At 38.7% G+C, this 26242-nt stretch overlaps 1 protein-coding gene across 6 annotated transcripts in view; it reads left to right on the plus strand.

Annotated features, from left to right (window-relative positions):
* The window catches only part of arid4b (AT-rich interaction domain 4B), a 51078-nt gene that overhangs the window by 15344 nt on the left and 9492 nt on the right, over positions 1–26242 (plus strand). For 3 of the 6 annotated variants that reach the window (XM_016671178.1, XM_007551507.2, XM_016671179.1), the window contains exons 3-16: positions 3714–3824; positions 9690–9755; positions 10054–10144; positions 12644–12723; positions 12994–13085; positions 16068–16209; positions 17226–17305; positions 21035–21111; positions 21696–21844; positions 21926–21998; positions 22080–22174; positions 22267–22364; positions 22942–23140; positions 23233–23453. In XM_016671178.1, coding sequence (XP_016526664.1) covers positions 3714–3824; positions 9690–9755; positions 10054–10144; positions 12644–12723; positions 12994–13085; positions 16068–16209; positions 17226–17305; positions 21035–21111; positions 21696–21844; positions 21926–21998; positions 22080–22174; positions 22267–22364; positions 22942–23140; positions 23233–23453 — 1574 coding nt within the window. Of the gene's footprint in view, positions 1–3713; positions 3825–9689; positions 9756–10053; positions 10145–12643; positions 12724–12993; positions 13086–16067; positions 16210–17225; positions 17306–21034; positions 21112–21695; positions 21999–22079; positions 22175–22266; positions 22365–22941; positions 23141–23232; positions 23454–26242 lie in introns of all 6 variants that reach the window. The other 3 variants (XM_007551506.2, XM_016671176.1, XM_016671177.1) reach the window with 1 other exon arrangement.

A 26242-nucleotide genomic window follows, 5' to 3' on the forward strand; every position in this document is an offset into this window, starting at 1 on the left:
GTCTAGTTATTAACTTCTTTTTATTTCTCTTTCACACTGTCTATGTAAAGCCGCCCCGGAAAATGTCCCAGTTCAACGAATCTATATCTAGGGGTGTGAGAATCCTTGTTAAATGACGTTTATCTAAAGTCCTTTGGGGTTTTGAGTCCCAGTTGACGGCGTTTCAACTAAAAACCTAGAGGTTGGAGTCCTTGTCAAACGGTGTTTTTGACTAAAGTCCCAGAGGGTTAGAGCCCCAGTTAAACGACATTTAACTGAAGTCCTAAAATGGGTGCGGGTTTTATTGTTTTTATCTTTTTTAATCTTTTTCAAAATGTCTTTCTCTTTCTCACTGTTTTTTCAATGTCACATGCTGTTTTTATTTTAATTATGTGAAGCACTTTGAAATGTGTTGCTGCTGAAATGTGTTGCTGCTGAAATGTGCTATACAAATAAAATTTGATTGATTGATTGATTTAATCACATATTAACTTTTCTAACCATAAAATAAATGTATTTGATTGTCCTTTGATATAATGTTGGATCAGTAATAGTTTCCACAAAGTTAAAACTGGCTGAGAAGAAACAAAAGGTGTGTCCTATACACAACCGCTGGACTGCATTAAAAATAAATGTGACATTATAAATTGATAATCTTTTCACAAAAAAAAATCTAAACTTTTACAGCTGCAAATTAAAGCTTATCTATTGTTAATGTTATGATAATGTTGTTTTGCCATTTGTTTCCAGTTTTCCTTTTTTCTTTTTCAGAAATAAATCTATAACTTTTCTTGAAACTTTTTAGGTTTTAATGGCGCAGATTATGCTCCAATCTTTCTCTTCTGCTCTGTATTAAATTACACAAGAACATCCAGTCAGTCCGTTTACAGGCAAGCTCAAAATAACACATACCTGTGGATGATTCAAGTTAAAGTTATCCTTTTTATTTTGCCAGCCTTTTTGTTTCGTTTAAAAGTAATTTTAGCATTTTGAAGTGTCCCAACTTAAATTTATGGGGGCAGCTAAAGATTAGGATGATGGCCAGGAGACAAAATACCTGTGGGGGAAAAAAACTGATCAGGAAAGGTTGGGTTGCTGTAATGCAAAAAAGCTTTGTAGTTTTTGAAGTAACTTTTTTTTTCTTAACATAAATAACACAATTTTTTTTCAAAACTCTTATCTCATTACACATCATTTTATTATCTCTAAAGAGGTTCCTGTTCCATTTCCTATCAGAAACAGATTTGCTGATTGAATGGAAATCATTTATTTTTCCGTAATTTTCGGCTTAACTGTATGTGCTTGGGTAGAGACTGGAGTCTGCTGCTTTACACATTTTTATGACTGTGCTTATGAGTGTGTTTTTAATGGAATTACAGCTAAAGCACACTGGAGCAACTGTGTCACACACATCATTCCTTGGCAGTAACACAAACGGAAAGGGTCATGGTTAAGATGAAGCTGTTCATTGGACTTTAGCCAAGGGTAATTCCTTCATTAGTAGTGATGCTTGAACACAGAACAACACTGAAAAATCACTGGTGTGTTTCTCCCTGTAGTAAGCTACAGGGAGAAAATGGGTCCAACACCCATTTTATGTGCAACTCTGTATATTGACTAAGCCGAGTTACACCTCATGTTTGTTTGTTTTTTTTGACAAAAGTGTGTATCTATGTGATGAGTTGTTACAATCTTATGGGAACTTTGTATAAAACCATTTAAATCTGAGTTAGAGGAAGAAAGACTCCAGAAACTCAGGGGAGGATCAATTTTGGGCGTAATCAAACAAAATCAAAGCAAAGCATTCCAACAATAGATGAGTGATTATTTGAGGGTGAGTTAGGTTGAATCCAATTAAACTATTGTTGACTGTGTAACACTGATTAAACTTGCTATGAAAACCGTTAATTTCCTTTGGAACAGAAGTGCTATTTTTTTATAATCAAACTTCTTTACAAAAGAAAACATTTAATTTAGATACAACACAATTTTATGTAGAAACCATACGTTTAGATATTTTTTTAGGTGAAACTGTGTCTCTGCTTTGTAAAACATGGAAGTCGGGAAGGTAAAACTGGAAACATGGAGAATGTGGGGGGAAAACTAATTTGCTAATACGTGAAATTTATATCTAAAGCTCCTATAGGTGGCGCTCTTTTACTTTCCATGTGATGACTGAAGGATTCAGTTGGGGGAGAGGAAACTCATCGGACCCCAAGCATTAATAGTAATCAGTAATTTAAGCAGGTTATTCTAGACAAAGTAATACTGATGTTATAAATTTTAAGTTCATATTCTTAGTTTTATTATTTCTTTAAGAAACACGTGCAAACAAGAGCTTTACAAAAACTAACTTTCACAAATTGTTTGCATTGTACTGTTTTTAGATTAATCTTTTTTGCTAAATAAATTCAGAAGTATAAAAATTGTAAAAAAAAAAAAAAAATTAAATAAAAAACACCGTTTATCAATAGCAGTTTTCTAGCCACTCTGGTCTACAAAAAAACTGACATGCCAATACTAATATCGATTTATTTCTTGTAACTGACATTCAGGTGTTATACAATTTACCTTCAGTGTTCCAATCTTATTTTATTGGAAAACACTGAACAATACTTGTGAAACAATACAAACATGTTTTAGCTGCACATGAGGTAATGTTCTCAAGTGTAAATAAAAGGTTTGGAGCATTGCTGTCCAAACTACTAAATTTAATAAACTAAACTGAAAAAAAGTTCCCCTAATCTTTCACTTTTCACATTTTGAAAACAAGCAAAAGTTGCACAACAGGTTAGACTACAGACCTGTTTTGAGCCTCTTGCCCCAAAAGTGCACTGCATTACTTTCACAAAGTTTTGAGGTTGGTCGAGGAAAACTAACAAAACAAGTTAATCCACCAATAAAGTGTTCAGAGTTTTAGTTTCCTTGTCATGCACAAAGAAAATACCGACATGCAGCAGCTTTGTAGCTATTTAAATGTAAATAAGATTGGTTTCACACGCAAGCATTGGCAAGATTGCATTTCACCTAAAATTAAGGAAATTGGGGCTGATCGATCAGTGCACCCCTAGTTTTTTTTGTTTTCAAGGACGATATGTGGCACTCCTTTCCTTTCCATGCCGTGACTGTCTGTGTTTTTCACGACCGGCAGCAACAAGTGGGGGAGGAGCTCACCAGAGGAGGAAACTTTACTTTCTTAAGAATCTCATTAAAAGGAGTTTAAGCTGCAGAAATCATATAATCGACATTGTGGGCATTTTTTTCAAACTTTTTATGAAGATCCCTGCCTAATACCATTGTTATTGGTGCTTTTATCTCATTTATTTTGTTGAAACACTCCTAATAAATCTCTCACCACATTTTCTAAATGAGAAACATTCCCTTCCTCTATTCACACACACCCTGCTCTCTCCAAATCTGCATCTGAGTGGAGGGGGGGGAAAGGCTTGATAAACATCCAATAACGACACAAAATGGTGTTGCGTGTTTGGAGTAGCTTCGTCTTTGTAATAATGATAGCCACAGTGAAGTGGCATTTTTTGTTTGCTTCCTCAGAGGCTTGTTTTCCAATACCCACAGCAGATGGTATGTGTTTTCCATGGATGAAACCCTGAGCTTGGTGGGTTTTTCACAATGCCGGCCTACGCTGCGTAAAACACCAGCCTTGGCTCGGAGAATGCACTTGTGCCAGTAAGCTACATATCGATTAACCGAGTTTGCTTTCATTTCCACAGACTCTAGAGGAGCCCCCCTACCTGACGGTAGGGACGGATGTGAGCGCAAAGTACAGAGGGGCTTTCTGCGAAGCCAAGATTAAGACCGCCAAGAGGCTTGTCAAGGCCAAGGTAAGTCGTGATTCAGAATGCTCATGTGGCGAAATTAAAAATTAATTGTCTGCCTCGGCTGCTGTTGGCTTGGAAGTGCAAGTCTTTGTTTGGAGTGGCTACAGTGGAGATAAAACAGCTCTGTAGATCTAAAGCCGATGGCGAGTTGGACACATTCAAAGCCCTCCTTTAAAGATCGGCTTGTTGAGATGATTAGACTGTGCAAGTGGTATTAGAGTCTGCCACATTTATACTCTTATGATTAGATGCACATTTTAATTACTTCATTGGAAGAAGTCCAGCTGTGTTGCTTGCAGGAGCTCCACCACCTGGTTCGTGTTGTTTGTACTGCTTGTATGTGGCTGAAAGAGTGATCAGGATCCCAGCTGCGATCAGTGCCCACTCACTACCTCCGGTTCCCCTCTTATCCGCAGCTTCTGTGCACTTTGTGGTAAACAGAACAGCTGCCGCCTTCCAATCCCCTTCCTTCGATTTTACATCTTTCCTATGAAGGCATTTCATGATACAAATAGTACTGTCTCTGGTTTCCCAGTGGGGCAGGAGCATCTGGATAATGCAATAGAGACCCATCTTTCGTTACGCCGGAGTGTGTGGGAGGAACAAAGATTGGCTGCTGGCTCTTTCACCGAGTCGGTTCACTGTGGTTCCCCCTGTAGAAACAAAGGAGCGACGACATCCTGCTTTTCTGCCTCACCGACTTAAATCATCAATGACTTGCTGTTTCGCTCCCATTCACAGGATCAAACACCCGTGACGAAGCAGACCGCAAGATTTTCTTAGTGTAGATGATGTTGGCTAAGAAGAAGCAAGCAGTGCAGCCTCAGCTAGTAAATTCATTACCATACTAATTGGCTCAGTGTCAGGTTTGTTTTGGGGAAGCTCTAATGAGAGCATGAGCTTTGTTGCGCAAATGTTGAAACATGACTATTATTCGGTGGTTGGCTTTACTGTGAATATTCTACTGTAATGGAGTCTTCTTCACCTTATTTACTGACTGTGCTTCATTAATTTTTGTCTGCTTGTTCAGCTAAGTCAGTAACTACAGCGTAACTGTTGTTTTACGAGACAAGGTGAAATGATGTGAATGAGTCTCGCTCTGTATAGTGCAATCTGTGCTAGAGGACCTGTAAGGAGGCAATTAATGCCTCAGAGATCTATTATGCGTGAGAACCAGTCCAACAAATACTGACAATTGTGTAGAGACATGTTGTGTATTCATGAATTTAGTTTTTACTGATTTTGTGAAAGATTTTTATTTACGTTTTAATTACAGTTATTGAGGTTTGAATGTAGAGCAGGGCAATGTGGAAAAAAAAAATCACAATAAAATGTTTAATATTGGTATTCATATATATCATGATATAAAACAAATCACTAATTTTGTTTAATGTTCCATGATACTGTTAGATTATAACAGATCAGGTTATTTTTTATATGAAAGTTTTATTTTTAAAAGTTGAACATGTCATTGAATATTATGCAGTTTCCATTGAAAAATATGAGGTATATTTAGGCCTGTCACAATGATCAATAAATCAATTAATCGCTTGATAATTTAAAATAAACTCAATAATTTTCATTGACCTGATTTTCTCTCTTTCTACCAAAAACTGGATCATGAAGGTCTTCAGTTTGGTCTCAACTAGCCCTTTTATTGAAGGGGCATTTTGTTTACAAAGATTTCAAAATTTGTCGATGTTTATTTATTTTGGATATTTTCAAAATGTCTTCCAGTTCCACTGTTAGTTTAAAGTTTACTGATCTTTGATAATGTGTTTTTTATTTTGTCATTACAATTACATTATTTAAAAAATTGTCTCAAAACAACAATATTATCATTTATCGCAATAACGTCTGGAACAATTTATCGTCCAGAAAAATTTGTCATTGTGACAGGCCTAATTATATTATAAGCTAAAATCTTCAAGTGTTACAGAAAAACTTAACAAAAATGGACACTTTTTTTTTAACTGAAGTCAAATAAATAAAATAGGGATTGGAATATAAATTCTCAAACTCTTTTCTGTAGCTCCTTTTAAATATAGAATTTTTTTTATTTATTTATTTTTTTTAAAGAATAAGCCATGAAAAAAAAAACAATGAATTCAAAATAAATACAATTTCAGTCTATATCCTCAGTGTAAACTTCAGCAACAAAACTTATATAAAATAGACATTGTCTTTGCTCTGAAAAAAAAAAAAATCAAATTCCAGTTAGGGGAGTTCTGCCTCAGTGCTGTCAGTCTGTGCTGGATCAGATATTGCTCTGCACAGTCCATGTTTTCTCAGGGGGTTTAACACTTGTTCCCATCTGGGATTGTGAAGTTTTACATTCTGCGTGTTCCAGCAGGTGTCACTGGTTCAGGTGGTTAAACAGATTGGTGTTATTCCCTGACTTCTTCCCAACATTCGTGCTACATGTTGTTTTGTCCGACTTTAAGTAGCCAAAATACCGCCAGTTAACGGAACCGTTTAGGTCCTTGTTGTCAACAGTGTCATTTGCTTTTCATCTTTCCTGCCTTCAGGCTACTATTTCTTTACTTTCTGGTTTTTTTTTTTGTTTTATTGTATCCTGCCTGTTACCTGACGTGAGCAGGGACGTGTCTAGATTTTTTTTCTTTATTTCTTTTTTTCCCCCCGAACTGTAGAAGTACATTGAATAGCAATTTTTATCTAAATACTACTGCAGTCTTAGATTACAATGAACAGTGGGCCAAACAAAAAACACATGAATCTGTTTAGCATGCAATAATCACGCATTAGATTTGTTTGCTACAGTGGCGTAGGACCAGATCTAATTTTTCTTGTCGCACAATTAGCCTGTTTAGCTTAAAACTTGGCTGTATAAAACTATACTACTCAAAAAAATAAAGGGAAAATTTCACTTTAATTTTGTGTGTGGCTCCAAATCCAGGCCTCCATTGGTTAATAAATTTGATTTCCATTGATGATTTTTGTGTGATTTTGTTGTCAGCACATTCAACTTTGTACAGAACAAAGTATTCAATGAGAATATTTCATTCATTCAGATCTAGGATGTGTTATTTGAGTGTTCCCCTTATTTTTTGAGCAGTATATTTTTAGCTCTATTATGCTATTACACTATTCAACTTGATGTCAAAAATATGGAACCATTATAGACTACAAATTGCAAACAACTGCTTAATTATGCCCTTTTCTACTTTTTTGAAGTAAAGATGGAAATTAGCCACTTGGCTGTTTACATGTAATTGTTAATCTATATGTGATAACCCATTTTTAAATAATACATTTGAAACAATCAACAACAAAATATCAAAATATTCTTATTGTAATTATGAAATTATATTATCTTATGGCATTTCTGTCATGCTAATCTGTACGATCCAATATGAACAAACTGATTGGCGGCTCTGGTGGGAGTGGCCTATTCAACTCTTCTGAGTTGACCCTTTTTTATATCTCTAACCATTGATTAAAAATTATTTTACGATTATTTCGGCCTTTGGGTGCTGCACAAAAATTTGCATGTGCTTGAACCATCAATACATGTGTGAAGGGCAAATAAAGCTTCCTGATCCTGAGCCTGACCTGCCAAGCCAGATACTCTTTAAAAACGATAAATTATAGCATTCAGAAAATCATAGTAACTTTCTCAGAATGTTTATTATAGCATGAAAATTTAATTTCTGTTGAAAAATTGCCATGTTATAAAGCTTTCTCTCTCTGTCTTAAGGACTGGGAACTCTAATTTCATCAAGAAGAAGCATTAAATGAAGGCATTAGTATATGTATTAAACCTTTATGTTGTGCTATATGAGTCTCTCCTCCGTGTGATGATTCATCCAGACAAAATCAGTGGCTGCTTCTTAAAAAATGACCAAGTCACTAATATTGATATAGACTACCTGTTGCATCAAATTACAGGATACAAAAGAAAATCATGGAAATCAGGGAACAAGGAAAACACCTGGAGTAAGTTTGGGCTGTGATAACAGCGAGGCAGGGATAAATGTTTTTCATGCGATATACTTTCTGAACTAATGCTATGTTTTTATGGGGTTTAAGTGGCTGCTCAGCTCCCTCTGCATCAACCATCATACTGTTAGGTTTGTCAGTGTGGTGAGGTGTTATTGATGTTGTCTAGCTGCGGCTTTGGACCACAGCTCCTTCTCTTTGCCTTTAGAGTGAAAAGCATCCCGCGGCTCCCTGTTAAAAAAGGAATTTCTTTATTTTTAAAAAGTCATTTTCTTGGAACTACTCCCTCAGTAAGCTTTGGTTTCATTTCTTTTCCTGCCTTATTTTTTCTTGACCTTACAATTTAGTACATATTTCTTTGCCTTGATTCTGCCTTCACAGTGAAATTTTGATTGCTTTTTTTTGTGCTGCTGGTTTATTTGAAACTGACTCCATGTCATTGCCTGAAGCTGTTACCTGCTGGAGTTCTGTCTGATGGCGGCTATTTAACATTTTGTTCACCGCCTCGCACGTGCCATTGATTCTAAATTGAGTTGGGTTTTTATAAAAGTTAATTTAATTAGACCGTCAAAATAATTTTGTCATTTTATGTGCACATTGTCAGAAAAATGTATTTTTAAGATCTTCTTGGAAAAATCACATGTACAGGTGATTTTTCCACAGCAGCCTTTGTTTCTGGCTACTGTTAACACATTCCACACATAAAATAAGTCAGTGTAGACATAGGGCCTTGTAATAGTTAAACTTTTTAATATTTAGCTCTGTTGCAATTACAGTTAGGGCTGTGCATCAAATTTCATTGCAATATTTTTGCAGTATTATTGTGATAACAGTAGAAATTAAGATAAAAACTAATTTTTTAGTGACTTTATCACTGTAGCTACCTGGCATATGATTCATAGTACCGTGAACATAAATGTTCTTGGAAAAACATGAAAGAAGTTTGATTCATATTGCTTTACATCTCCAAACTTCACAAAGTAACTGGATTTAATCACACAAGAAAATAAAAAATAAACATTTTTGTTTTGTTTTTAATTTAACATCATTAATTGAAAACATATCAAAAAAATTTTCGTAAGTAATTTTTCATAATATATGCTAACTGATACATAAAATGAACCTCCCTAATCACTATTGTAAACTTTTTTTTTAATCTGAAAGTGTGACTTGCATCTAAGTTTACCAAAGTTTTACTGACATCACAGTAAATAAAATTCAGTCCAAATATTTATCTTTAAAAGTCACCTAGTTAGTATAGTAAGTATAACACTACTGAATTAACATCGGGAATAATCTGAGACGCATGGTCCCCTCTGGAAACCATGGCGGTGGCAGTATAATGCTGTGGGGATGCTTTTAGGGAGTATGGTTAAAGTTGACTTAAATGATTGTGGTGGATATTTAGGTCAATTCAAGCCTTTCAGAAGCTGCAAAAGTCATGAGACAGAGCAGAGCTCAAGTATCCAGCAGGATAACAACCGTAAACAAACAGCCAGAGCAACAACTGAAAGGGTAAATCAAAGCTTATTCATTCATTACAGAGGCTCTCGTCTTGTTGATCCATCACATAAAATCCCAATAAAACACATTAAAGTTTGTGCTTCCAACATGACAAAAGGAGTGAGAATATTTTAGCAAGTCAGTGTCGCCGGCCTTTTCTTTTCTGCCACACAGCGACTCCGCTAGCTCACTTAGAGAGTGGTATTACCACTGTGGCTCATTTAGGGCAGTGGACAGACCTAAGGAGGGAGGAATGGGTTTAGGAGGGGGGTGCTTCTGGTCAGTGTTCCCCTAATATTCCCCTTCACAAAGCAGACGCCTACACTTCATTCACAGATTGTAAAATAACCTGGCCACGTAATTATTCTCATTACTAATTCTCTTTTTGCCTCCTGCCTCCCCCAGGTGACCTTTAAGCCTGATCTGTCTACAGCTGAGGTCCACGATGAAAACATCAAAGGACCTCTGAAGGTGAAGCTTGAAATATGAGCAAAACTAGTGATTTATTTTTCTTTTTTTGTCTTCAATGTTTATTATTAAACCCATTTTATCGTAGATTTACTCCTTCACTTCTCCTAAACACCCTCCCCCCTTTTAAAAATCTGCAGACTGTGAACATTAGCATTTCAATTTGATCTCAGTCACTTTAGTTTCTATTCCTTTCTGTGTTATTGTCTCACTATGTACAAATAACATGCCATTAGATTTATGATCAGGTAATAATTATGATTTGCAGCACGGTAATAACAGCTGTGTGTCTGTGGAACAGGTGGGTGCTGTTGTTGAAGTGAAGAATCAGGATGGCGTTTACCAAGAGGCCACCATTAATAAGCTGACTGATGCCAGTATTTATACGGTTGGTAAGTCAAATAGGAACCACTCTCCACCTGCAAATCTGTGCCAACTAACGTGAAAAAGAAGTATTTGTTAAAAAGACTCACAGTACCAACAGGTTTCCAGTTGAAAAGTGTGGAAAAGTATCAGCTTTTGTGTTTATAATTTTCCAGGCCTGGTTAGATGTGAAGAAAAGCAAATTGTTTTTAACACATCTCAGTTTGAGTTTAACATCTTAGTCGTCACTAGGCCTGTCAAGATAACACATTTTGCTGTGCGATTGTCTAAAAAATTATTGCGATAAACGATAATATTGTTTCAAGACCTTTTGACACTGATTTAATGGAAATAATGTAATAATGCATGCGATTTCCTGCTATAGATAGATACACTTTATTTTCAAAAGAACACATAACACTGGAACTGATGAACTAAATAAACAAAACAACCAAAAACAAAAATAAAAAGGATTCTCAGTCTCCATTAACAAAAAAAGTCCTTGAATAAAAACTAAACAACATGAAGTCAAAGTGGAAATAAATACTGCATTCAGCCAAAAGAGTGCAGATTATAAAGTCTGTATACTGTATTGCCCTTCAGTAATCACTAGATTTAAATAGAGAAGATGGGCACATCCAACTACCTAATGCAATCGTTCACACTACACGATTTTTTGCCCCTATTTTCCCCTTACGACAATCTTGGAACGTTGGCCGATCTAAGATTGTCGCTGGTGATTTCGTAACCGATCATCCTGCAGTGTGTGGTGTGTTATGGTGGATCAGGGTTTTCCCTGACTTGGAGCATTAATGCTGAATGTGACAGGTAGCCAATCAGAAAGCGTGGATTCTCCTCCCTGCTTTCTGAGGGGAAATTACGAGGGGAATCCCAAACAGCTGACACTGAGCAACCCGAAGTCCAGCGGACATTGGAGATGATATGTGGAAACAACATTAATGTTTATTTAACATTTTGTGCAAAGAATATAGAAATGAAAAGGGGAGGAGTTGGAGCCAAATTGCTACCGCAGTTGATAAACCCGGTAACTTTTCAGCTGTTCTTCGTTAACGTGACACAAATAGGTTGTAATGATTTTCATTCAGTCAGGATTTTACGCTGACTCTAGCCACATGCATCACAGGTAGATCCTAGTAAAGCATTGATTAATGCCTGGTTTTAAAATTAGTTAACTGGACTTGTAGTCATTATTTTGTGCCCATGTTGCTGGGCACCTCATGGGCACGATCGAACCCGATCAAACTGTTATACCTAGGATTTCTGTCGGCTAATGTGTCTCTCAGGTTTTGAAAATGGGCCGACAACACATGTAGTGTGCCCTGGACATTAGACTAAGGAAATGACGTAGGGAGGGTCAGTGAAGAGCACCGGAGCTGAGCCTTTTTTCATTCAGTGTCATCAACAGAAAGAAAAAAAGGCAGGAAGCCATGATAAAGCCGATAATTAAAATGAGGTCGATAGGTTTAATTTATCGTGCAATTAATTGATTTATCGTTTATCGCGACAGACCTAGTCGTCACTATTTTGTTGCTTGAGTTACAGACAGAAACTCTGCAAATATAGCTTTTTTCCCCTCTACATCCTTTCAATCAGGGCTTTAGACTAAAGCCATTTTTTTATCTGGCCATTTTTGCAGTGGCTATAAAAAGTATTCACACCCTGGAATATTTTATCCTTTCTGTTGCTTTTACAAATCTGTCATGATCAGCAAAATTGGGATTTTTTGACCAAGGAAGGGAGTGAATATTTATCTAATCACTTAATTTATGTTAAATATTTCTATTTAATTATGACTATTTTGTAGAAGTCAGTTTTCATTTCACTATTTTCATGATTATTTTCTTCAGAAAAGCAAATTGTCTTCCTTATTGATTTGTTAAAGCAATGAAAAAGGGGTGAATACTTTTTATGGAAACTGTAAGGGGATTCAGATGTTAAAACATTGACTAATTGGTTTTTATTTTTTATTATTGTAGTAAGTGGTATATTATTTACTTTAAGTATTATTACATGTGGTATCATTAAAAAAATAGTCAAAAGAATGCTAGCCACAAATGTTCCCAAAGATAAAGTATCTACTCACCCAGAATATTTGAGAAAAGCTGCAAACTGCGAGTTTACTCAAGTTTAATCTGCTCCCTTTATTGAAAATCTATATCTGCGAGTACACAGTTGCAGCGCGTTTCTACTGCTGCTTTGATCAGAAGTTTCGCAGCTTCTTGTTGTCACTGAAATGCTCCCAGAGGGATTCCACTGTAGTGAAAACATCCTCAACCCAGATTAATAATTTTCATTCACTGACTCTCGCGCATGTAGCCTCCTCAAATGTTTCCTCTCCGTGACGTCAGTGGTGCGTTCGAGGAATTGATGAGCCTCTCCAGCAGCTGAGAGCGGACTTGTTTTCATTATGCAGACATCTTGATGATGGGACGGGAATGTATTTGTGTCTACTTGTGTTGATGGAGTTCTGTTCTTCTTGCAGCAGCCTAATGATTTTGTTTTTGCAGTTTTTGACGACGGCGACGAGAAGACTCTGAGGCGTTCTTCTCTCTGCCTGAAAGGAGCCCGTCACTTTGCAGAAAGCGAGGCGAGTAGCGCTCTGGCCTTGAGTTTAATAGCTGCCTCATTGAGAAAGCTTAACAAATGAAACCATGAATGTTCTCTTTTTCACATTTTAACTAAAGATTATTACTAATCTTTAGTTTAGTTTAGCATATCCTTTGCTAAATAAATCCATTTCTAACTCCTTGGAGTCCTTTAAAAAAGATTTCATGTCATGTTAGTGAACACTTTGTTTGGTTTCTAATTGGCTGAAGACGCAGCTGAGGTTCTTTGTTGTGCTTTGTTTCATCTGCAGACACTCGACAGACTCCCTCTCACCAACCCTGAGCACTTTGGCACACCGGTCATTGGCAAGAAGGGGAACCGTGGCCGGCGATCAAATCCTATGTGAGTATTACCCTCAATCTCTGGCTTATGTCTAACTGCTACGGTGCCTTGAAAAGGTGAACAAAACAATAACTGTGAAGACAAAAGTAAATGGTACATGGTTTATTTTTTTTTTAATTTTCCAAATGCAAATCTAAGAAGTGTTGCATTCATTTGTATTTAGGCCAGCAGGTTAGCGCCTTTAAAGAGTGAAATTTTTACCTGTTAGCTGAAGTTCAGTCAGATTGTGTTTGCTAACATTAGTTATCAAGTTTTGTCAGTGATTCTAACTGGACTTTGATTGAGCCATTCTAACACATATTGCATATTGATCATAAACCTAAATTATGAATTCATCTGGACCCTACATAGCTTTGATTAAGCGGGTTTTCTTGTGGCTTTTCCCCAACAGTTGCTTTCTCCTTTTCCATAAATGCCAGATTTGTTGATGGTCGCACATCTGACATAGACTCCTTACATCAGATGTGTGTTGCTTGGTCCATGCGCCTCCTCCACTAACAGACACATCTGCTGTACCTTTGTTGATGGCATGTGAAATGAAAGATTTGATCTCATCACTTTATGCAAAGTTTCTGAGGCTTGACAATGAGAGAAGAAGCAGCTCACTGATTCCCGCTCCTTCATCATGAAGGCTTATGAATGTTTGCATAGTTTGGTTGAAGGCTGCATTTTTCCATTCCTTTTTTTTCTCTTCCTTTCCTTTCCCCTTTACTTTTGTTTTTCTTTTCCTTTCCCTTGAATTGAACCACTCATATCTCTTAGTTGTTTCTGATTTGATCTTTTTTGGGTAGTTTTACAAACTACACAAAAAGGATCCATCTATCATTATGGATCCTTACTTCATCGTCTCTCTGCCCGACTTTCTAACCATACAGCCAGACAGATGTAAAGAGAAGCGTCAGAAGCAAAAGAGGTGGATTAAGCAGTGCTTGCCAGCAACTGATGGAGTCAGCCAGGACATATTACTATAGAGCATAGTCACCACTGCCCGGGTATTGAGCTGTTAGCATGTCATATAGCATGCTAGCAGTGTGGAAAATCCAACATTTACCAAACAAAAATGTACCAAGCAAAATGGAATCCATAGTAAAGGAAAATCTACACATTAGATGAGGGGAAAAGTAAACCTCACAAAATAATCAAATCACAGGGCAGACAGCAATGCTATCTTCAATCAGAGGCTTCTTCAGATCAGTTGCAAGACTGACTGCTACCAGCGTCACCATCCACAACAACTGTTTGAAGATACTTAAGTGATGCAAGCTATGACAACATTTAATTTCCCTTTGGCATAAATAAAGGATCTGTGAACTGAATTGAATTGAACTTGGATGTTCTTGTAGTTTTTTTTTTTCTTTGCTATAAAAATCCCCTGATGTCTATGAGCTCCTGGGAAATAGCACAGTTTTCATTTGGGAATAGGGACTGCTCAGGCTTTATTTGGGTTATAATTGCGTTTCATCCCTTATAAAGAGAAGACTTGGCTACATAATCTTATTCTCCTTTATAATTGCACCCACAGAAAAGTCAATATTGGCCTAAACACTGATGCATTATTGATCCACAATGGACCCAGCTACACATTAGACCCTTGGGTCTGTTATCCCTCTGCACAATAAAGTTTTATATCAGGAGTTACAGAGGTTGACTCCACTGTATACGCCGAAACGAATACAGTAGCATCGTCGACGGCTGCGCTGCAGCAAGTGCAGAAGGATTCCTTTAAATCACTTCATGCAGCAGCTGTCAGTTAATGTTGAATTCTGTTTCCTAAATGAATGGTAGTCTCCCTTTCATTAAGTCGTTAAAGTGCTTTGTTTATGACTTTGAGTCCCAGCTTGTTGATGTTGTTGTTGTAGCTGCAGCAGCCTGACTGATTTACTGAGCTCTCGTCGTGCCAGACGCCGTGTTTATATGTACACAGAGCTGCGCACAGACCCGGCCTAGTGAGGCATAAAAAGAGGACAGAGGATCTGTTTGCCTGCTGGTGCTGCTTGCATGATCACTCAGAGACGTGTCTGTCTGTCTGCTGGCTGCAGGACAGAAAATCAGGAAGAAGCATCAGAGCGTCAACACGCTGATCCTAATGAGTGGGCTCATCAGTGGAGTCTTGTGTTTCACTCTGCACCGCAGTGATAAGAGCACAAAATATGGAGCTGGTTTGTTGTACTTGAGACTGTTCATGTTTTATTGCCGAAGATGTTGCTAAATAAGGAGATGGTTGGTTTGGGGGAAATTAGCCTCTCCGCTTTTATTGAAAGAGACTGGCACAAGTTGCTCGTTTTCACTGTTTTATTGATGATTGTTGTGATGCTTGGGTTTTATTTTGCAGATCGTGGTTACTGATGCATGCTTAGCAACAACATTGGTGTCGCTTGATCTTTTCTTTTCCCTTTTTCTCACTTTATAGCTTCAAACTTTATTGTATTTCATTGGGATTTTATGTGACGGACGAACAGAAAGCAGGGCAATGTTGTAAAGCAGAAGGAAAATAATACATGTTTTTCAAAATATCTAAAAAAAAATCTGACCAACCTCCTTATTCTGATAACCTTTAATAAGATCCATTTCCTCACTTGTAAACAAAGTCCACCTTTGAGTAATTTAATTTAATTTAATTTTTCATTGTGAAAGCTGTGCATCATCTCTGTTCTTCTTCACACTTTGTGTATGTCATGTCACGTAAAATTCCTATATAATACATTGATATTTATGGTTGTAATTTGTCAAAATATGAAAAATATCCAGTTGTTATGAGCTCTTTTGCAACGCCATGTAAATGTACCGTTCTGTCTACACCAGATGTGAATAATTGGTTTGTTTATAGACCGAAACATGTTCCCTTCAATCCTAGTTAGTCCAAATGTTCTTTAATTTTTTAGAATCAGATCTAACGCTCAAGTCTGTACGTGCATTCTCCTCCTCCCTCCGTCTTCCTACCATAAAGTCTTTTTGAGCAAATTGTACTTTTTCCTCCCCCAGTCAAGAGGAGGAGTTGTCCTCCTCCTCCAGTGAGGAAGAGGAGAGTGACCAGCGTCAGAATGAAGATCTGTTCGGCAAAGTGGTCTGCGTGGAGGGGGTTGCCGCCGGCGACAAAAAGAAGAGCACGTGGTATCCCGCTCTGGTGAGTTCATGCCTTTCTCCCCCAGCTGCTCCATGCCGCAGCAGAGCCAGAGAGCGCTGCTGCTGATCTAACAGAATAGCCACAGAGCTGTGCCATTTCATCAAAACGCCTGCTTACGTAACAGCAGCACTCAGCAGGATTATGTGATTGCTTTGGAGTTCAGCTGCTTTGAATTGCCGTAACATGCATGTTTTGGGCAATGAAGGAAGGAGCTAATTTCCTCGAATTAGATCTTATCTGAGCAGCAGTGCAGCACAATCAGGTCTGTTGCTTTTAATTCACGTCTCAGATCCATTTCTAAACTCTGTCAGTGTCAGTGACTGCTCTTTCTCGTTTTGTATAAGTGCTAGCAGTAGAAGTGTGAGAATGGCAGAGGGTGGGGATCTGTCCTTTTAACTGTGCTCAGCTCTGCCCCTCCTGGATTTGTTGTTCTTGGCTTGTTGTTGGCTGAGCTCCATGCTGCCTCCTTGTGACCGAATAGGGGAGAACATTATACAGCAGCTTGTCATTGTTTACACTGTTACCTTATGGCAGAGCGATGCTGCCAGATGTGTCATGCAGCAGATGATCCATAGCTACAACAAAAGGGTTTGTTTCCCTCCCGACTTGTACGCTAAAAGGAGGAAAGGTCATGTGTCCATATGTGAGCAGAGTGTTTACCTTCGCAGAGCAACATGTGAGTCTGTGCTTAGGTCAGAGTGTTCATCCTGCAAGCGTGTTTGTGCTGCAGAGTCCAGGAGGAAGTGGGCAGAGAGCGAGTGGAAATCATGTTAGCAGGGCTGCCTCCTGTCATCGTTTTGCTTCTCAGCTCCTTCCAGCAGCCACACATGCTGCCATAAGCTGCTTACTCCTACAACTACAACCATCATCTCCCTTTCCTGTATGTTTTTACGTTCACAAAGGACATAATTCTACATGCCATCTGGCAGAAACCTGTTTGAACTCCATTAACACCTCAGCTCCGTCTCTTGTTTGCATCTGATTTTCCTTTTTCTCTTGTTTCTTTGCATCACAAGGTTATTTCCCCGGACTGCCATGAAGACATAACCGTGAAGAAGGACAACATCTTCGTCCGATCTTTCAAGGATGGAAAATTGTGAGTTTTCTTCTTTTCAATAGGCATTACACTTCTTCTGCTGTTTGTGACTCTTTGTGCTGCTCCTTTCTGCCTTTTATTAACATTGAAACGAGCTACGCTTAGCAGAAGTATTCAGTATTGTCAGAAAGTATTCACACCTCTTAAACTTCAATGTTTAATTGTTTTTTTTTCTATTGTTTTTTTTTTTTCACAGTAATTGTGAAGTGGGAGGAAATGACACCAGATGGTTTTCATCAGTTTTCAAAATAAAAGCCTGAAAAAGGAAACTGACTCAATACTTTACACACCTGCCTTCTGCTGCAGTTACAGCTTTAAGTCTGTTAGATTTTGTACATCTAGAGATTTTTGTCTTACCTTCTTTACAAAACGACTCGAGTTCGGTCAGATTGGATAGAGAGCATCTCTAAACATCAGATTTAAAGATTTTAAATTGGCCAAGGGCAGCGTTGAAATTTATGTGAGGTTGCTGAATACAGATGCAGGCCACACTTTTCAGACTTTATTTATTAAAAAAATGAGAACTATGCTCACTTTTCCTTTCACTTCACAATGAATTTCTTTGTGCTCTCTTATCACATAAAATCTGAATAAAGCTTCTTGAAGTAGTAGCAACATAATAAAGTGTAAAACATTTAAAGAGCCGTGGATAAGGTTTTTTTTTTCAAGGCAATGTGGATTAGTGTAGATCCATCTGTACCTTTAAGGATTTGTAGCTATTTGTAGCTATACATGGTAATTCTTCCAGTTTATTACGCCTAAAATGAGAAACTTATTTTTAGGCGTGCTCAACTGTATCTCAAGAACTACAAAATGATTGTCATTTATACTTAACAAATTAACTAGTTTGAAATGTATTTCCTGTAAATCTGCCGCAAGCAAGCCTTTAAAACGAAAAGATAAATGTTTTAAACTTTGGTTAAAAGAAAGGTTTGAGAAATTCCTTCACCGTCAGGATAGAATATTTGCAGTTTTATGTTAATTGTGTGTATTTGATCAAAAATTCATATAATTGGACAAGTAATGCATTTCTTAGATCATTTCGGGCATTCCTTACTTTGTTTAAATTTTCTAAGAATACAGCTACAAACAGCAGTGCACTTTATAGGGGCTCCGTGTGGAAAGGCTATAATTTGGGAGTAGAAGGAAAATGATCCGTGGTTTTTACAAATACAAATCTGATTATTTTTGACTTTCCTGTCGCATTCTACTGCAGCCAAGCTCCCACTCTGTCTCTGCTAAAGAAACTTATTACCGCAGGATGATGATGCCACTACAGTGTTTTTGAGAAGATTTACTTTTTGAGTCTGGACAAGGGTAGAAAAAGTAAAAAGTGTGGGAGAAAATATAGACTTTTCAGACTCAAATTAGTAAACGAGGTGCTATGTTTGTTGCTTTGCTGGCCTGGTTTGTAATGTTCTACTTACCAAGCGCTGTGAATTACTGCTGAGGCGACATATTGCAGCTTCCCTGCAGCCTACATTCAGTCTGGATCCACACAGTCACATGTTGCGTCTAGTAAAGATAGAGAGAAGTTGTGCCATGTGTCTGCACTCAGCCAAAGGTTTATGCTTATGTGGCTACAGACTAATCCCGACATTCAGCGAGTGTTTTAACAGGACAACCTTTATGCATTCTTTAATAGATATCCTGCTAAAGTCATCAGTGTGACCCTTAATCTGCATTTTCAGCACAGGAAGTCTTATCAGACTAGTAGTTTGTTGAAGGCTGAAGGTGATGAGAGCGATAAGATGAGGAATGATAAATGAGGCGAGAGCTGGGAGTCAGCTACTTCTCCAAGCAAACCAACACATCATAATTAAACACGTATCAGTTTTACTCTCCGATTTCACTTGTTTAAGTCATCACTGTGCATTTCGAGTGGCTGTCAGAGTAAGAAGAAGGATAAATCTATATTACTGCTAATGAGATTTTCAGTTTTATCGCCCTGCGGGCCTCCAGTTGAAACGTTGCTGAAATAACATAGATCAAATCCTTGCATCATTGTTACTCGTGCGTGAAATGCATATGACTTACAACTTTATTTCCGTGTTCTCCGCAGAGAAAATATACTTAAAATTCAACTGTAAACGTTCAACACAAGCGTCTAATTTGAGCTGATAATAGATCAAACGCTGCTCTGGTTTAGCCTGGATGAGAGACAGCTGGTGCAGAGACTGACGGTGCCTGTGGGGTGATTGCTGCTGACTTATCCATTGATTTTTCATCTCTGACGTTGACATTTGTGGTCCAGGGCTAAATGTCTCTTCAGTAGTAGTTTGTCTTGACATGCGCCACTGCATACGCTGTAAAACGGGTTTGGGTAAAAGTCAGACATGACCAAGAGTCCAACCCGGTTTGGATCAGTTGAAGAAGCACGTAACTTCTGTAGCATCAACTAATTCACTGAAAACGGAGTTTGAAGAGTTTGGATTGACCTGAAACTCATCAAGAATTACATGTATGACATTTTTTAGCAGAATTTATTAACATCTTTTGTTCTCTGAAACTGAAAGTCTCCAAACATCATTCGCTTACTTCCATGTTGTTAGCTTAGCCACATGATTAAGTTATTAATACTGGTTATAATAGTTGCTTACTACTCGTATTATTAGTCCAAAAAAAAAAAACTTGGACTTATTTCCACCATACAGTGCCTCGCAAAAGTATTCTCATCTCTTTAACTTATCCAAATTTTCACATCATAACCACAACCTTTAATACGTTCTATGAGCCTTTCATCCATCCATGTATCAACTTTGGCGCTGCCTACATGCCAACCAGTTGACATGTATAATACCCTACCATTATAAATGTAAACATATAAAGTTTGCTGAACTGGGAACTTTAACTAGAGATGCTTTTCACTCCAAGTGGGTTTGATGGGAATCGATGGATGAATACATGGAAAAGCACCTCATGCACACTGTTGAGTACGGTGGAGGATATGTGATGCTGCGGGCCTGTTTCTCTTCCAGACGTCCTGCGACCTTTTTGGAGTGCATGTCATTATGAGCTCTTTGAAGTAGAAACCTGGTTACCTCTGCAAGAAGACTGATAATTGATCATTAATGGAGCTTTTCAGGCGGATAATGGTCCAAATCCTCTCAAAAAGCTGTTGAGAGGAGCTAAGAACAAGGGAGCCTAACAGAGTGAAGGATCCAACCTTGTGAAGCTTCCATGTATTTATCAGCATTAATAGGTTTTTAAAATTTTACAAATAAAATCTGAAAAGTGTGACATTATTTGTATTCAGCCTCCAGACTAAAGTTGGATATTTATTGTAGTGTGTGTTTATTTCCATGACAACAATAAATTACACTTAATTATTCAAATTCAGAAACACTTTGTTGATCCCAAAGGGAAATTAAATGTTGTTGTAACTCACTTTAATTCAAATTCTTCAGAGTTATTGTAGATGCTGAGGCTGTTGGCAGGAAAGTTTGTTTGATTTAGGAGTTGTTTGAAAAAGCTTTACTGTATTGTCAAAATTGTTATATTACCCAGCTCTTGGTTACATGAAAGCATCAATAAATATAAATTGATGCGTATGAGTAAATACAGTTACTTGGTGATAAAAATCACACTTTTTGCTGTAACTGGTGTAGAGACGTTGGAAAACTAGGCTGTAAAAGCTTAAGTACTGGTGTTTCCCTCCTTCATTTACTTCCTACACTCTTCATAGTGCGTTTTAACACATATTTAAACTATTTTCACCATGTTTTGCAGCTACATGGTGCTCCGGAAGGACGTCAACGAGATAAACAGCGAGATTCCTCCAAAAGCCGACGCGGGACTCAAAGCAGGTAACGCTCTGAGAAAGGGATCTGACTGAACTGGCATGGCACGTTCCCAGTTCCAGACGTCTTGTGGGCTGGATCTGTGTGTTGGCACACTTGGCAGGAAAAAAAAAAAAACGAAACCACTCAGAGTGGGTTTCTGTGAGGCAGAATGAAGAAAGATAAGTTTTTGTTTTTGTTCTGAGAAAAAGCCAGCGATTGAGAGCTCCTGTCGCTGTCGAATCTATTTTTATTTGAAGTCCTCACAAAGCTTCTCCTGCAGTGCCCTCGTTTTTTGTTTTTTTTGTTTTTTTTCTATTCCCCCCCCTTTCTGCTGTGCCACTCTTACTCTCTCTCGTAATTACAGCCAGGAAACGGCTTTGCATTATCTCAGCCGAGCTATTCACAGGTGGTTGACTCACAACTGTGATGTTTTCGACTATACAAAGCCTGAAACGAGCATCTGCCGAGGTAGTGAGGCCCCACCTGTGACACGCCGGCTCCTGCAGACACTGATACATTTTAATCTTTCAGATTTAAAAATGTCTAATTTTAAAGCTGGTGCATGTTTAGGTAGTTTTCATTTTTTTTTGTGTGTGTGTTTCTGACAGCGTTGGATGCGGCGTTGGAGTTCCAGCGGAAACAAGCCGTGCCCGGCTCCTGGAAGACAGAAGTGAAAGAGGAGAGTTCCAGCAGCGAGGAGGATGACGAGGATGAGGAAGACGAGCAGGAGGAAGACGCCAGCGGGGAGGAGGAGGAGGTTAGCACCGGCACAGCGAGCCATCGCTGCATCCTCCGAGTGGAAATGATCCTCATCTGCTCTCTTGTTTCCTGTCTGCAGGAGGAGGTGGAGCCGTTCCCAGAGGAGAGGGAGAACTTTCTGCAGCAGCTCTACAAGTTCATGGAGGACAGAGGTGAGTGAAGCGACGAAACGACATTTACAGGAATCATTGGCGTCGCAAAACCTCAACCTGCTGAATGTTTCTCTTCTGTAGGAACCCCCATCAACAAGCGGCCTGTTCTCGGCTACAGGAACCTAAACCTCTTCAAGCTCTACAGGCTGGTTCACAAACTGGGAGGCTTTGACAACGTGAGTGTTTGACTGTCACTCATCACATTTCAGTTCAGCCGTGTTTGATTTGTTTCTCTGATTTCAATCTGCGATCGTGTGTCGTTGAACAGATTGAAAGCGGCTCTGTTTGGAAGCAGGTCTACCAGGATCTGGGCATCCCTGTGCTCAACTCGGCCGCTGGCTACAACGTCAAATGCGCTTACCGCAAGTACGTACTAATACCGAAAACCACACAGTAGCTACATGGATAGATACGTACAAAACCCTAAAATAAATTCATCATAATATCCTACTGCCTTTGATGAACTCACTTATGCCATATCCATTGGCACACCTAAGAGTTTCTATGAAATAAATGTGGTTCAAATGTTTTTTTAAATGTCAATGTTACTTTTATAAAATGGATCAGAAAATGTTAAGTGATTCACAACCTCCTGTTTTCCCTTGTGTATAAATCTGAGACTCTCACTCATCAAAATAGGAAAGACAAGAGAGCATCTCTAAAAAGATACAAGAAAATGACTGCTGACTAAAATCTATCCATATTACCCAAATCTTCAACTCTCTTACATTATCTACTGTACCATGCACTGACACAAGGCATTAAGCCATTTTCAAATTATTTCACTTTTAGACGTCTCTTAGGGTTTTTCTAAAAATCACGATTATAAATTGTATGATTTCTGTCCCTTTTCAGTTTTAGTTCGTTCCTTTCTCACTTTCTTTCCGTCTCTTTTTCTTGCTCTCTTTTCTGATAAATTTATGAGACATGTTTTATTTTGCAGGTATCTGTATGGATTTGAGGAGTACTGCACCTCCACTGCCATCACATTCAAGATGGACCTTCCTTTGAAGCAGGGTCCCAAGAGAGAGGTGAAGTCTGAGGAGGAAGCAGGAAGAGCGGCCCCTACTGCCTCCATCTCAGAGGAGCAGAAAACCCAGATGGACGGAGAACTTTGCACTCCACCATCTGTTCTCTGCAAGGTACCTTTTCATCGGGACACTTTGAGTAAAATGTATTTTCACTTTGATGCCTGGTTGGGTTTTAAATAAAACCCTCCCTTTCTCACACATAGGAAGAAAAAACAGACTTCACCCAAATCAAATCAGAGTCAGAACCATCCAAAACGGAGGGAAAGGACGCTGACGATGACGATGACGACGACGAAGAAGAAGAAGAAGGAGGAGGAGGCGCTTCAAAGGCGGACGCAGACGAGGGGTCGTCTACATCCCGCCTCGGAGGTGATAACATAAAAACGGAGCAGGATGACGAGCAGGAGAGCAAAGATAACTCCGGGTAAGTTCTCTCATCCACACAGCTTTATAACAACCGTCCCCGTAGTCCAAAGACAACCTCACCCAAAGAATGTTTATAGTTTGTTGCCAGGCCTTCCCTTTTACTTTGTCAAAGCTACAAAGTCTATTATCAAATAAGGAGCAGTGATCCTTGTGACCTTAACGACACTAATACCCACAATCCTTCTCTGCCTGTCTAACCAAAGAGCTCTCCTCTCTCTCCTCTAACTAAGCTCTCGCCCTCTGTGCTATTATTATTTTGGTGGCTTGGTCGGGATCAGCTGGCAGAGGCCTGTTAGAGCGCCTGACTGCTACCTTCCACCTGGCCTTTCACGCTGTGCTCTCTGTGTCTCTCTGTGTTAGACTGCTTAACCGTGGCAAAGCCTCACCCACTCAGTGCACACAACATGGCTGTGCACACCTCCAGATCTCTTTCTGTCTCACTGCCTCTCCTCCCCTGCCTTCTCTCTCTCTTGGCTTCCGATCCTCAGCTCTTGTTAAATGTTCCATGTGTATGAATGTCGTCACTGAGACATCAACCCTCTCAGCGCTTCAGATGCAGTAACCTATAGCGACACGAGGACCTTGGTGCATAGGCGGATGGATGTGCTGACTTTGGTTCGACCTCCTGTGTTGATGTGAAGGAGGGCAGATTACTACTTCCTGTCTTTAAAAAGCTCTTAGTGTCTCCCTCTGTGTAGACACAGGTGTGCTGCATAGGTCTGTGGGAACTCTCCGTTAGTTGCGTTTTGTCGAGATCGTGGACTGTTCGGTAACTTGCAGGCTGTCAGATTGAGTCTGTGGACAAGCCAGAGGCTGATCTGATCTCTTCTGATTGCATCTCGTCTCTTTGATGTGTGCGCCGTCTAGCCTGGACTCTGTGAGGGCTACATTTGAATCCAGTAGCAGATTTCCATTGTGTGTGGCCAGCAGTATTTGTTTTACAAGGAGGTTAAACTGTGCTGTTATTTTGGGGTAGAAATAAGTAATTGGAGAGTAGGGGTGGACAATATGAACTAAAAGTTTATCACAAGATTTTGTGGTACAGTTCTGATAAAAGTGACAGTAAAAATGATTTATAGCTGTGGCTTTAGGACAAGAGTCATCTAAAGTGTGATTTGTATCTCTGAACTGCACACAGTCACTGCATTTAATCATATTTTCAAATGTATTGATATTTATTGATGCTGTCATTGAACAAACAGTGGGGGAAAAAGTCAAATTAATTTCGACAATATAGACAGTTTTGGGTTGTTTTTAAACATCATTCATTGTAATTTACTGTGACAAATTCTTTTCATGAGATAAAATTTATCACAATAAATTATTTTAAAATGAATGGTCCTGATAACCATTAACACACTCAATATCCACTACAGTTAACTGGTTTTATTTAGGGGCATCTGAGTAAAACAGGCAGAATACAAGTGCATGTCATACATGTCGGATTTTTATTTTATTTTTTTATTTTTAGGCTTGTTTTGTTATTTAATATTTGCATTCCTTGTGAGTGCCACGACCTGGTTTCCGTAGAAACAGATAAACAGCAACAGGACTGCTAAACACAGCATTTTATTTTGTGTTTGTGGTTATAAATCACTTCCTGGTGTACAGAATTGCAATGTCTATATTTTCTATGAACGTAAAACTTAAAAGTCATGAAACATGAGTCCCTGGTTTGAATTTAAAGGGGTTGCAGGAAATATCCAATGTGGTGACTCTAGCCATACTGACTTGTTTTGTTTATGTTGAAGAGAACAGCTTTTTTGCATTCCTTGTGGATTGTTATTTTTAATATGCAGAGAGTAAAAAAAATGTTTTCATATATTTATTTATCAGTGTTGAAAGTACGGCACTTAAAATAGCTGCTGTTTCCTTTGATCATTTGTTTCTGTGCCAACAGAAACCAAACGGCTGTGAGTAGACATGCAAAGTCTGATGTTTTCGCTGAGTCTATCCCAGCTTGTTTCCTCTCTGAGTGTTAAAAGACGTCACCTTGGTGGAACCAGAGAACATTGTTGTGGATCTCAGTGCCTCCATCAGTGCTACAGACCTGCTTTAAGTTGCTGCTGAGCTACCCTGCAGAGCTGCGTTTTGCTGACCTAACTTGCTCTTGTGTCCCTTTGCATCTAAAACTCTGACTGCACTGCCAGACTAGCCTCCAGCTTTGTTTCCCACTAGCTCCTTCTTGTGGCTGCTTTATTCCTCACATTGTGTGTTTGTGTGTGAATGAGAATCTCAAGCGCTTCATGTTTGGGTGTAGGGCTAGTTCAAAGTAGTGTTTTTATCCCCTTTCTCATTGAGTTTTGCCATACAAGAATGTTTTACTTGCTGAAACACATACTGTACTGTGCCCTGTTATGGGTTACTATTAATGATGTAGTTGTTTATCCTGCAGCTTGCCTCAGTTATACTGGACTGGAGTTAAAGCAGGACAAGAACAGGAAGTTAATGTTTCTTTATAGATAAAGGCCATGTGTTGTAATGGGACAAGGCAGGCAAAGGGTGGAGCATATAGTCAGGCTTCTGTGCAGCAGTCAGTAGGTTGGGTGGATGGATGTGAGGGTGGGTCTTTGTTGTCATAGACATAGAAGAATAGATGCTGCGTTAGCACCCGGATCACACGCCAACGTCTACGGCATACTGTGAGTGGCATTTTTATTGAGATGCAAAGACTGCACTGGACATTTCTGCTGAATGGGTTTAGGTCGAACGCTGTTCATGTTTGATACTGTGAAGCGTCGTCACCACAGGTACTGTGTTATTTACATGGCTGAAATACTGAACATC

This window comes from Poecilia formosa, unplaced genomic scaffold (assembly GCF_000485575.1).
Source record: "Poecilia formosa unplaced genomic scaffold, Poecilia_formosa-5.1.2 Scaffold42, whole genome shotgun sequence".
NCBI lineage: Eukaryota > Metazoa > Chordata > Actinopteri > Cyprinodontiformes > Poeciliidae > Poecilia > Poecilia formosa.